The sequence below is a fragment of the Alexandromys fortis genome, unplaced genomic scaffold (genome assembly GCF_014885135.2).
Source record: "Alexandromys fortis isolate MF-2015 unplaced genomic scaffold, M_Fortis_MF-2015_v1.1 scaffold_172, whole genome shotgun sequence".
Lineage (NCBI taxonomy): Eukaryota > Metazoa > Chordata > Mammalia > Rodentia > Cricetidae > Alexandromys > Alexandromys fortis.
The window spans coordinates 827,114-841,231 of record NW_026068061.1 but is presented as its reverse complement, the minus strand read 5'-3'; the positions used below and the strand labels follow the sequence as shown (position 1 = coordinate 841,231).

Sequence of the window (14,118 nt, the reverse complement as noted above, 5' to 3'; positions counted from 1 at the left end):
TTGAAAAAGAGACAAATAGGCCAGGAAAAAGACACCAGAATTCAAATTGAGACATTCCTTCCATGATTAGAGTGCATATTTGAACCTCACTGAAGGTGTTGGCTTTTTCAGCTGTCACGCCATTATTCTGGACAGTGGCAAAGCCAATTAGTTGTTCACAAGCCTTACTCATCGCACTGTGGGAGCTGTAGCACAAAATGTGTGCTTGTCACTGATTTGCTGGGCGAAAACGGGTCCAGCCTCGTGTTTGCTTATTATGTAGATGCTCTGAACAGAATCTGTTACATTATGGGTTTTTATTACCCCAATAATAAAAAGTAATGCAGACTGTCTAGTGCTAGGCCGGATGTCTCTGTTTAGGGCTTGGCTCCTTTGAGCATCTCCTTCTGAGTAAACACTTGCTGCCAGCCTCAGAACCAAACTAGGTTGTGCATCCTTTCCTCCTCAGCCCTTGCCCAGGTGTCTGAGTTGTCGTCTCTTAGAGCTGTGATCCTCCTGTAACACACCCCCTCCCACCAGCAGCACAGGCCCTAACACAAGTCAGCAGAGGTGTTTGCACTGGCTTTGAAGATCACTAGCAATTCAGGATTGCTGGGGGAAGCTGCTTCACCTCCTCGCGGGCAACAAAAGACCATTAGTGTGGTGCAAACAACAGGTTGAGGGCTTTTAAGGAATACGAATTACCCACCATCAGTCCCTGCCATTCATTCCCATTAGTGTCAGTAAATAAGTTAGAATGAAGCACATTCCTACAAAATGTCCTGTCCTACCATTTACGAGCTTTAAGAGCAGTCTTCTGCAAAGGCTACGAACCACTCAAGAGCTCCAGGATAGCTGAAGAGAGCCAGAGTGCGGAATCTCACTCACTGTCTCAGCTGCTCTACAAAGCGAGACTCAGCCTCCGTGGTCGTGAGACACAGCTCTGTAGATAGTGCATCTATGGCTGATGGTCGTTTATGCCTTCCCTACACATTATCACTGAGAAAGACCCCTGGGAAAATGCAGTACTGGTTTCAACATCCCTTTTGGAACCCTGTAGACCTACCCAACTAGACCCTAACTTGAGTGAGATGCTTCAGTCTGAAAGATTGAACACAGATTCCTAAAAAAAAAAAAAGTAGATTATTTTGATATTTTTAATGCAAAGATCATTAATATATAAAACCGCAAGAAGGCTAGTTTTTTTCCGTTTGTTTTATAATGTCAATTTGACTAATTAAGGTAATGTTTTATAAAATGCTAAACATCACCATAAAAAACTAACATGTCCCCTTTGTTTAAAAATTCTATGATCTGCCTAGAATTTTCAGCTTTGAAGTTAGTACTAAAATTTGAGAAATAGCTTAAGGTTATTGACTCATTCTTCCCTGACAGGTGAAGTCATGAACCAGCACTAACCACAGCAATTATGGCATTAAAATGTCAAGAAATTAGAGGTCAGAATAACAGATAATTTTCTTCTCTGTGTCAGATTAAAAATTGGCATTCTTTGACAGTTTAGGATCTCTGGCAGAGAAAATGATGACAGCTTAACTTATTTTATACTTGTAAAGCAGTAATTGATAGTAAACTTTATCTTGACAGCTTCTGGGCAGAAACATGACAGCACAGTTCTGGTACAAAGCTCCTTAATATGTAAACACTAGGTCTGCTGAAGAGTCGAGATTTATTTAAACTGCCTTAAGTCTTGTCTTACATCATTATCTTCTGGGCTCTTTTCTCGTGATGGCTCAACTGTTTGGGCAGTGGTTTTTGAAGCGTGATAATGAGTGAATATTCTTTCTCCGTGTCCCATATTAATAAAAGCCACTATTTTCTTCATATTTGTGCCTACCAAGTGACATGCGTAGAAAAAAGGGTTGTAGTTAAGTAGCCACTGGGTGCTGTGGTTTTCTTTCTCCCTGCTCCTCAAGTGTGACCCAGAGTCCAGCAGAATCCTAGCACCTGGGAGCTTGTTAGAACTTGGGCTAGAAACTTAAGCTTCCCTAACATAACTCAAGAGAGCATTCAGCAGGACCCATGGGGCTTGGTGTTAGAGATATAATTATCTAAACATCTTGAACTCGGGCATTCAGGCTTAGACGCAGGTGCCTTTCCCCACTGAGCTTTCTCACCAGCCCAAGAAGATGAAGTTGGAGGTTTGTTTTACATAAGATGTGCTAGGTCTACTTGAGACACTTCCGCTTTTCTATACATGCAGAGAGAATAGTATAATGGAGGTCACCCGGTTTCATCTCATTGCATCTGCTTCTCCATCCCAGGATCCTCCACTGTTTCAAACATATTCCATGCCCATATAACTATCTTAGCAACTCTACTGTGTCTTTCTTGCCTCTCCTAAAGATATTAAGAATACAAAAAATAACACTGTCTATCTTGTTCTAAGTTAATATTTCTGTCCATAATTGTTATTTATAGCTATAATTTTTCTTTCAATGTCAATAGTTCATATTTGTTAAAAATTTATTTGAATTTATATGTTTCTACTTAGGTTTTTATAGGCATGACATGCATTCAGTGCCCCTGGAGGCCAGCAGAGGGCATAAGAGTCCCCTGGAACTGGAGTCACAGACAGTTGTGAGCCTCCATGTGAGAGCTGGGAAACAAACCCAGGTTCTCTGCTCGAGCTGCCAGTGCTCTTAACTGCTGAGCATCTCTCCATTAGTTCAATGGCATTAGTTTTTGAGAAGTAAGTTAGCATTATCATGGCACTGGTGTTGAAACCTGTGAAACAAGAGGGAAAAGTGGAGTCAGTATCCTGACAGAAACTGCAAGCTCACAACAAACAAATGACTATGAGCGTTGAGTTCTGAGCTGACATAAACTTGTCATCATACCTGTTACCAACCTCACCAAAATGAAAATTGATTTAAGTGAGTACTTTGTGACAGGGAGAGTTAGACACAAGCCTGCCAAGTAGTGTTGTGCAGCTGGTACCTAGAACAGATGGGCCAGGCAGTGTCTACGTATTTACAGATATACTCATCAGTTTTGCATTTTATAATATTCAATACATTTTAATATTACCAGCAATCATAAAAAAGGTGCTATTTTTCCATCTAGCTGTCTTTACTTAGGCAGGCCCTGCTTTGATCTCTCTTTTGATCTGCCAGGGGTAACAGAGCTGCTCTCTGTGTGTGCTATGAGGAGAGCATGCCCACAGGAGGTAGCTACATCACTTCAATTCCACTTCATTTTCCTGCTGAAATGCTCCTGCTACTACAGAGCACTAACATGATAGGGCTGTCAAGAACAGCAAGACAGATGTGTCTGTATCCAAAACAGCTGCAGCTGACTTTCCCAGAGAGATGAACTCATAAAGTTCATAAGGGAAAAAAAATCAATGCACTCTTCATTTACCGATGATGTCAATGAAAAGACAGTGGCAGCTCCGATGGCCCTACCTCCTGTACTCACAGTGACTCCTCTATGTCTATCAATCAGCCCTTTCCTCCCTGCACTCCTGATGTCTTCCTTTGATGTAACCAGGGGTATCAGCAAGGGATGTTGCCTTCATCGTGTAGATTAAGCATTTGTGAGTTCAGTCCTTTGTTTGTGAGCCATGAACAAGCTGCCTTGCTGGACTGCAGCCCTTGGCATTCTCTCACAGAGTGATGGGGCCCCATTGTCTTCATACTGGTTGATTAGGGCTTCTCTCCTAAAGAGCTTTTCATGATTACAATAAACTAGCAAAAAGATAGCTGGTGACTGTCTCCTAAATTGCCTTAAGTAAATCTCTTCTTTACTACCTTAAAATTTTTAGCATGTCCAAAATCCAAATTAAATACAAAGAGCACCCCTATGCTTTGATCAGCGAAGCACAAGTGGGCATGAGGTGTTCTGCAGAGTTTGGGTGGGAGGAAGAAAATACCCTGACCCCAAATCCATGTGTTTCATATATACAGCACTGAGGCTTACATGTAGATTTTGTTAATAAACTTTGAATGTGGAAATTAGTATTAAAGAAATTGATGGCACACATTGAATTATGCTTAGCTAATCTGTTATTTGGGTTCCTCTTTGCTCATTGGATCTTTGCTGTGTCTTAGCTAGTCAGTTTCTTCATCTCCCCACGATGTGGTGCAGCTAGTCAGTCTCGTGTATAATAGCTAGTTCTTTGTTCCCCTTCTTTGCACATTTTCGTTATGTGCTAATGAGAAATGCTAATTCATCCAGGCAGTGGTGTTGCATGCCTTTAATCCCAGCACTCGGGAGACAGTGGCAGGCCGCTCCATCTCTGTGAGTTCAAGACCAGCTAGTTCTAGGACAGGCTTCAAAACTACAGAGAAACACTGTCTCGACACCTCCTCATCTCCCATCAGCATAGAGCTTAGTCATATTACACTGTCATCTGCTTTCGTTCAGAAATGGATATCACTCAGTCATTTCAGTTAGATGTACAGGACTCATGTAAAGACTCAGACGCATTGGTAATGGCCCAATTTGAAATTGTTTGAAGTCTCAATGTAGTCTTTCCAATTATTGTTTCCCATTTATGTCAAAACCAGGGGACATTTTATTCTGTTGAATTAACACTGTGATATTTTGAGTATGAGTTTGGCTTGATAACAAGACATGCTTTGTTTTGGGATATCAATGTCACCACCTGGTGAATTTGTGTCACTGTGCTCTGCGCACCAAGCCAAACCTTGAGCTTTTTTATCAGTAACTCTTCTGTGATTAGACACTCCAGCTTACAAGGCTGCCACCTGCATGCCTGTCCCCTCTCACTACTTTCAGCACCGCTCTACCCACAGCCTCTTCTCCTTCCCTCCTGAGCGACCGGCAGAGAAGGCATTTCACAGAAAGCTGTTCAGCCAAGGCAGGCTTGACACGGGCATGCTCTGGGTTGTGCCATTAGGGGTTCAATCCTCCGTTTATGAAAGAAAAGTACTGAAGTGAGCAGAGAACCCCAAACATAAAAGCCTCTCCTTAAGACATCATGTCTTCCTGGGCATTAGTGAGTGTAGACTGCAAAGAGACCCCTGCTCTCCCAGGGAGCTCATACCAGGGCCCTCTGTAAGACCTTCAGTAAAGTGGTTCTTGGTGGAGAACAGTTTTCCTTTACTCTGTCCCGTCCTGACATGCAGAAAAGGTAAGCAGCATGTACTACTCTCCAGGATATCAGCACATGGCCTATCAAAGACACTGAAGGCTTCCTTTGAAAGAAAGCCTCTGCCACATAGATGAACCCTAGGGACATTGTACTAAGTAAAATAATTTGGTCACAAAGCAAAACAAAACAAAAAGGCAACAAACACCCTGCCTCCACCCTTCTCCCGCACATATAAACACAAATATTCCACTTGGAAGAGAGGTCTGCAGCAGCCACTGTCAGAGAGGAGGAGGTAGAATGGGGGTTACCAGGGATTAAAAGAGAGTAGAGGGGTGGGCTGTGTTTAGTGTATACAGATCTAAGGAGCTGTGGTGATATTGAGCACTGCACAACTGTATGTAAAATGTCTAAAATAATAAACCATGTTTTATGTGCATCTAAAATTGCCTTAAGAGGTAATAGAATTATAATAGGTAATAATGGTCCTTATTACAGAGATGTGAGCAGGAGGCAGAGGTTCAGGAAGAGAAAGCAAAATACTTGAAGGCTAATACACCCAGGCCCCAGGTAAGAAGCAAAGTGCTGGAAGAGAGATAGAGAAAGAAATGTGTTGTCCTAAATAAACTGTGATCTGAGACAGGAGGGCAGGGCCCAGTCTAGCCACAGCTAAACCAAGACCTGGCAAAGAGAACCACACAGGAAATGAATCCCTCAGTCTCCTGTCTTCTGTGCTAAGGCTGGACTCTCCACTGAACCTGGGGGAAAGGCCAAGAGCAAGGAATGTAGTGATAAGGTATGTGGGGGTCTGAAGATCAGAACCGAAGAAGAAAGGTGCCCAGAACAGCATCCATCCCTTTGAAATGTTGCTTCCAGCTAAGCCAATGTATTTTAAACACGCAAGGCAGGTCAGCCACTATCAGCTGCATTAAAAACCCATGCTTTTTCCCTGGAACTTGAGTACAAGTACACTTCAAGTACAAAATCTGAGAACATGCCATCCAGCAGGACTGTACTAATTATAAAAAATTCTGAATGGGAGATTTTCCTTTCCTATCAGGATAGATTTCTCTTAAGTCACTTGTGTAACATCATTACAGTTGATCGTCCCAAGGAGATGGAGCTGTATGTCCTCTCAAAAACCCAGGCAGGTAACAATAAACCAGAGCTGCTCCTGCAAGCCTGGGCTAACACAGCCTTCCTAGCCAACACAGATCAGTTCTTTCCTTTTAACCTAAGTTAACAAATAGTTGCTTATGTATTCAATTTTGGCATAATAGATTGTTTTAGTCTTAATGTAGGTGATTACTAAATCAATAATAAAAACATTTTTATTTCTGTTTGTGGTTTCTCTGAGGAACTAGAAACAGTTGACTATAAAACAACTCTTTAATTTTTTATATAGTTTAATGTTTAAAAGCAAGAAATGATAGAGTATGTATATTACTTTCTTGATCTACTTTATTCTTAGTTTTCCAGCATTAAAAAGTAATGCTTTACATGATCTTGTTTTATCACAACAATAAGCCAAAAGCAAAGCTTATCAGTTAAAATATATTCCACCACTAAGTCACCTTTCTTTTATCATTCTCAAAGTTGCATTGTATTCTAACTTTTTATGTGATGTAGGCAGAATTACAGGTAGAACAGAAAGGTGATACATTTGCTATGCCAAATTTATATTTTGTGTTTGGTTATGGAAGCAACAGCTCTTAAATGTTAAAATCACTAACAATGAGATAAGTGCAACACTAGGTAAAATGGTCAAAAGGTTTTTCTGTGTTCTCAAAGACTATTTTTTTAATTTTTTTTGTTTGTTTTTGAAAATTGAGTAGAGTTGGTGACCCTTAAGCAGTCACATTGGAAAGTCTGTGTCTAACATAGGCGCTAACTCTCCCTTGGCTGCTTAGCTGGAGTCCCTCTCAGCTAACTTTCCCCCAGGCTTCACACCTCCAGCTAGTTACCTGCAATTAGGGTAGAATTGCTTATAAATGATTGGGAGTAGGGGATGCATACTCAGGTGTTGATCTAACAACCTTCTTCACCCCTGTCCTTCCAGAGAAGTCAGCTGTTCACACCAGAGTTCCTGGGTGATATCTGCTAACAATAGCTGATTTGATGAAGAAGGCAGCTCTTTTGATAGGATCTTTTTTATGTCAATTAGGTTGACAACAGAGGGTTAAAAGGAAAAGGAGGAAGGAGGACAGGGAATGAGGGAGGAAGGAACAACTAGTTTTAAAGATTCTATGGCTGAAAAAAATACATATGGGTTACCTATATTATGGGACAGAGTCAACTTGTTTTTATGTATTGCACAGCAAGGGGCCTGCTCCAGGTGTCCTAGATTTTGACTTTCACATTGTTTATGAAGCCTTTCCTCTGGACAGGCACATGGGTAACACACAGGCACATACAACCTCCTTGTTTATCTCCTCTTCTGAGGATTTAGTGCCAGATTGTTCACAGAGGAGGAACTTTGTAAGAAGGTGCCTCAGTAAGGGATTCTATTGCTGTGAGGAGACACCATTAACACAACAGCTCTTATAGAAGAAAACGTTTAATTGGCGTTTAATTGGCATAGGGCAGCTTTAAAGGTTTCATCCATTATCATCATGACAGGGAGAATGGAGGTGGGGAGTTGGATGGCCTGCAGGCAGACATGGTGCAGACTGCAGGTTGATCAGAAGGCAACAGGAAATGGTCTGTGACACTGGGAGGTATCTTAATCATAGGAGACTCAAAGTTCACCCTCACAGTGACACACTTCCTCCAACAAGGCCACACCTACTTTAACAAGGCCACACTTCCTAATAGTGCACTATGAGATTATGGGGGGCAAGTACAAGAGGAAAGAAAACAATCAAGCAAGGTGATCGGCAGGTCAGGAGAGGACAGTGTGTTGCACTATAGCTGCCGTACAAGGGTCTTCTGTGCATGTGTGTAAGGCATCTCATTAACTCATGAATTGGGAACTGAGGCAGTTTCTGGTGCCATCTGCCTCCAAATGGACAACATTGTGTATCAGCCTTGACTAATGAGAAAGACAAATCTAGAGAGCCTTGAAAATGAGTAAGAAAGGAGTAAGTAAGTAAGATGTGACTAACTGTAACTTGACTGGTGGGCACCAGAGTGTTTTCCTGATAAGAGTCTAACAAGACAAAGGACAATGAGGACTACAGAGAAAGTGGTCCTCTTGGGTCCTTTTCCTACTGAGAGCTTTATATTGCAACTAAGCAGATAAGACCACAGGTCATCTGTGCTGGAAATATAAGTCACCTGCCGCCATCTTAGTTATTTCTTCAGCCTTGCATAGCACACAGCGCATTTCTGTGTCTTTGCCTGCCTATCCTCGCAGAATCCTAAATGCTCAAATCTCCTTGAGGTGTTGAACAAACCTGCTTCATGACAGATGCTTAAGAGACAGATGCTAAGCATTTAATGACTGACCAGTGAATGTTCTACTAATTAATAAAAAGATATTGTTCAGAATCACTATAGAACAATTGTAATGTTTTTTTTTATTTAAAATAAAAAACCTGAACTTTATTTGAACAGTTCACAGTAGAAAACTAAAATGATCTTTCATTTGTAATCAGTTGATAAGATAGGGGTTGAATTCTGGTGTACAGTAGTTACAGTCCATGAATACCCTAGAGACCACACAACTCCAAATGGTCTCTTCATTTATAACAATGATCACTACACTCCAGGTTCACAAATGTAAATACACAAGTCAACACCTCAGTTTGGAGCACATTGGGCATTCTACCCATGGTAGCCTCCCCAATTCAGGATGCAAGTCCAATGGTAATGCCTACCACCACTCTGAATAGTTCCTCCAATGGTACCTGCCTATCTCCTTCAAAAATGTGCACTGTTTTTAAATAGCTAGAGCTGTTTCTAAAACTTGAAGTTACTAATAGCCGCAAAATCTCTAAGGTGTGTTAAGCTGATAATAGGACACTGCTCAACATAAAAATAGTAGTGATGGGTACAGGAATGTATGTCACAGACTGTATGTTGATCCACAAAGGCACCCAAGTAAAATGTTTACCTTCTGGTTAGTTTCCTAGAAATTCCAGAAAATATTGATAAGTATGTAGATAGTGATTAACTTGATAGAGTGTGGATTGGGGCAGTTGGCTAAGGAGAGATAGAAGGTTGCCTATACACGTGTTCACATTCCTGTGACCAACACAAAGATCAAGATAATGAAATTTCCAATTCCATCCCCAAGGCTTCTGTCTTGATAAAGAGAAGACCTTCACCAGGTAAAGGTGCTAGCCACTGAGCCAGATACCCAGGTTCCACACGGTGGAAAGAGAGAACTGATTATCTCAAGTTATTATCTGATACTGGCACTGTGAATGTGGCCCACACATATCTGTGCATACACAATAGTCAATGTAGTTGAAAAGCCCATGATTCCAATTTAGAGATCATAAGCCTAATAAGCAGTACTGCTTTCTAAGAATAAGCCAACCCATGTTTTCATGTCACCAACCAAAGACTGTCCACCAAGGGCATGTGTGTCACAGCTCTGAGGGAAAAAGTTTCCCAAATGCAAGTGTTACATCTTTGAGGGGAAAGGTGTCCTGTCAGGAGCCAAGGAATAGCACAAAGTGACACCATCCACCATACACCAGCCCTCACACAAGATCTATTGGGAAAGACACGAGAGGGTGGTGCCTCTGCGTGGGGAGAAGCAGCAAAGATCTGAGAGAGAGGCCGGCTTATGTAGGGTTTCTTGAGGGCAGAGTTTTCCAGGGTAGAGATTTCCAGGGGGAATTGGTGGGGTTTCAAGTCCTGCTGGGATTTCGAGCTCAGGGATTGTGGGTTCAAGTTGTGAACTTGGGCTTTTTAAGAGGTAGGGTGGAGCTTGACCACCTGTGTCTGGAGGGCTGAGTCTGTTGTATAGGTGGAGCTTTGACCACCTGTGTCTGGAGGGCTGAGTTTGTTGTGTAGGTGGAACTTGGTGGTTGGAGGTCCTCAAGTGGGGCCCATGTCTCGAGGGACTTGTACCAAAAGCTTGGCAACCACTTCGTTGTTGAGAAATCTCAAGTGCTGCACTTGTTACCTGTGTCAGCCGTGTTTCATACGGGATTGTTACTAGAGTTATTTCTCAGATGTACATCTTCAGATAGTGAATAGCTTCTAAGTGAAAGACGTTGCCTTAGCTGACTCATTTCCAAACGTCTTCAGATACTGGATCACTCCTCAGTAAAGGAAGTTGGGTTGACAGACTCATTTCCAAAGTTTAGACTTATATACCTGTTTATTTATACTCCTGAGCATTCAGAATGACTAGACTAAGAGAGCATTCACAAATGCCAGCACCTGCAATAACCAGCGGGGATAAACCAAGTGAAACATGCAGTCTGGGCCTGTCTCCACCACAGTCCTCCCTATTGTGTGCATTCATGTGCATTTCTGATTTCCTTCCGGGGCGGCAGACTTCCTGAGGGCAGTGTGGATGTTGACTAAGCATTCAGGTTTGTCGTCCTCATTGCTGCAGTGGTACTGAACTGTTGTAAGTAATGTACTCTTGTGTTGTCCCTATCCAAGGGGCCATGTGCTTTTCATTTTCTGAACCAACTTCCCCCTTGGCCCAGATACCTTTCTAGTGCCCACATTTATATTCAGCAAATACTGGAAGGCTGTGCCATAGTCCTTACCTGCAGAGAGTCCAGCTGAGTAAACAAACAGACAGGTAGTCATGTGTTCAATTCTGTAACAGAGGAATTGTACTCTGCGAGTATGGGAGAAGCTGGTGATGATCTGTAGAGTCCCAGCCCAGGGACAGCATCAATAGAGGACTTTCTCCTGCATGAGGAGGATGTCTCAGGACAGCGACTTAATCAGATTCCTAAGCTGTTTGATGGGCCCTAATCACAGCAGGCTGGTCTGCTGTCCCAGTACCTATCTGCTCAACACAGAGACACCAATGGCTCTCTTAAGGGGGATGTGAGAACAGGTGCAGAGGGATAGAAGAGAGGCAGCAGGCTCCCTGACCAGAGTCTCAATGACCGAAGGTGGAATTGTGCTTTCCTAACATCAGTTAAGAGCTGAAGTTTTCTAATTCAGAAGGGAAAGAATACTCACAAGACAGGAGCACAGGATACCTGGTAAATAAATTCTAGAATACAGTCCCTTGGCGCACAAAACCATCTGGAATGAAGAAAGCACAATCCCAAAAGAGAAATGTGGAATTTGAATGCTCTGCCTCAGGCCAAAGGGATCACCAGAGAGCACTAAACAAGAAATTTCTGGAAATTATACCAGCATCCTAACGTTTTTCTGGTATAATTTTAATACTTCTGTTTGTGAAACAAAGTTAAAGTAAGTGGTAGATGCTTGCTGGGTCTTTGTGCAGTGAGTGTCTGGGGCAGGGACTAAAGGCCAGAAGTGTTGACTTTAGCCCCATCTTCTCGCCCTCAGAAGGCCCTTTTTCTTGGAGGAGTGAAAATACAGACCTCAGTGTCCATTGCTAGAAAGACTTTAGCTGATATTGGACATTTGCTTTAACAGTGAAATTATTGTTTACTCCACAAACAATTCTCAAGAGCTATTGTAATAATGTGAAACCAACTAGAAACGGTCTCTTTCCCTCTTTTATAGCCATAAATCTCGCAATGGGGAGAGACAGTGTGGTACCTATTGAGTACAATTTAGCTGAATAGTCACACTTTGCATTTGAATGGATGTCATGAAAATAAATGTTACATTAAAACTGGACAGCACTTAAGGAGATTTAATAATTCATCCCATTGTCGCTGCAAATAAATGAACCAAAGCCCCTTTTATGCAGTTGTTAAAATATGGTGGATAATGATCCATTTGTGTTTAATATTGCTAATAAATTTGAAAGTTCACATTTTTACTGATAAACATTTTCTTGAAATGCGGTGTAGAAGGACATACGGTTAAATTGAAGTACTTTATAAATGAGAATTGTAGGTAGTGATGCGATTAGTAGCAGTGTTGTGTCAAGAGCCATCCACCAGCTTACCTGCATTCCTTCCAGCGCTCAGCAGCGGGTTTCGTATTTCACTTTTATGTGCACCAAATTGCACATGATAGTAGGGGAAACTAGCGTGGTAACAAAGTAATGATCGTAGTAAATATTGTGCTTTTCCTTGTTGACTTAAATTACACATTTACAATATCTCAGGAAAAATCTTATTAGTCTAATTTAATATGTTGAAATATTTTACCTATAAAATTTATGTTTAGGAGAAATGCTTAAGTCTCTGAACAAACAGTTGTACATCCAGACACATAGGCGTGCACATGCATGCAGTGTTATATTGTGTGATCCAGACAGTTTGAGGTGGAAATTAGTTTTAATGGGAGCCATACGGTTTTAATATTCATATCTGCACAGGCTTTAATAAAATGCTGTATATAGCTCAAGATACCCAAAGAATTCTTTCCTTTTTAGTGACTTTTCTCTAGTCTACATGGGGGAGGCTGAGAGAAACTAATTTATACCTTATAAATAATATCCCCAGGATCTGTCTTAAAACACAGTAGCAAGCTGAGATGTACTTTTGTATTGAAAGCTTTGCTTTATTTGATTGCCACACTGAAGCCTTAGAGTTCTGACCTCAGATTGCCCTCTGTGTTGACTGGAATGCACAATTTTCTGAATTGTATTTCATGTCAGTAGTAGACATTATGTCTCATTCTCTTTCTCCAAGAAGATTCCAGAAGCTTATTTCATTAGAGACCCCCACACGTTCCTCCTTACAAAGGACTTTGTTAAGGTACCTGTGTTGTGTCCAGTATTGAAGGTGTTTTCTGGTCTTTATCTGCATGCGTGGATGCACAGGTTAGCATTTCCACATTTAACCCCAGCTTCTGGTAATGAGAACAGTGCTGTGCTTAAATGAAGCATGATTAGAAGAAGTGAAGCTTGTCCCCCAAATACTAACACTCGAAGGATTCTGCACCTTGAAAAAAGAGCACTTCTAGAATTTTCTAGATCCTTTTATGGCTGACTTGAGCTACACTTGCATTGTGTAGAGTGTGTTGACCTCTTTTTTGACACATATTGCTTATGGCAGTAACCCTCCTTGCCCTGCAGGCCATGGAAGCACAGATACAGAATTTTGGACAGACGCCATCTCAGTTGCTCATCGAGCCACATCCTCCTCGGAGCTCAGCCATGCACCTGGTAAGGCATCAGCCTGTAGAGGGATTTTCCTCTCCTTTGAACACAGGTAGAAAGTAAATAAAATGGTATTTCAGTAATATTTTCAGAGGCTTCTCCATTTATCTGATGACTCTGAAGCTCAAGGGCATGCTAGAAGAAAGTGTGATTTCTACTCTTCAGTCCTGCTTATTAAGTGAGCCCAATCTTGGGCTCACAAAGGCAGTATCTACTTCTCCCTAAGCCTATTAGTGTACACACAGGCACACGCACACTGGCCCCAAATCAAATTAGATCTGTAAATTACCACGCAGTATAAACACAAGTCAGTAAGAGTGGTTCATTTTAAGAAAAGTGAATGATTCTAAAGGCAATTTGTGGCTCCTGCCAAGTGACTGTGGAACAAAACAGACTGGTTACAAATAAGAGCTCCAAAGTCAGATATGAACCAAACACCATTTCCACCACTAACTAGTGACTGTGGCTGAGTACTTAACAGCTGTGTGCTGACATTTCAGCATCTGGAGCATCCCTGCACTGACAATCTAAGGCCTGCTTCTGAACCTCTCCTAGGCCAGCCCCTGTGATGTAAGCTCCCAGTACATGCTAGCTGACTTCATCAAGAGCTGACCATGTTAGACCATAAGTCCCAGAATGCAAGGAAAAAATGTAATCTTTATTTTATATTCTAAAATTTAAAGGTCCATTCTTAGAATAATGCAATCCTTTTCCAGTTTATCATCATATAGCAAACATTCCCCTTTTTATTTAATTCAATGAAGGCAAAAAAAACCTTGCTGAGATACTTCTAATATATTTTTTAAACTGTGATCTTTTACTATTTTTTTAAATGAAAGTACAGATGTTTTGAGACAGAAACAGTTGCAAATGAATTCTCAGATGATCTGTGTGT

The 14,118-nt window shown here is 41.5% G+C and overlaps 1 protein-coding gene across 4 annotated transcripts in view; it reads left to right on the top strand.

Moving 5' to 3' along the window:
• Nbea (neurobeachin) overlaps positions 1-14,118 on the top strand; it is a 467,863-nt gene that overhangs the window by 427,665 nt on the left and 26,080 nt on the right. For 3 of the 4 annotated variants that reach the window (XM_050120186.1, XM_050120185.1, XM_050120188.1), the window contains 2 exons: positions 12,757-12,819; positions 13,140-13,229. In XM_050120186.1, coding sequence (XP_049976143.1) covers positions 12,757-12,819; positions 13,140-13,229 — 153 coding nt within the window. The remainder of the gene's footprint in view (positions 1-12,756; positions 12,820-13,139; positions 13,230-14,118) is intronic. The other variant, XM_050120187.1, reaches the window with a different exon arrangement.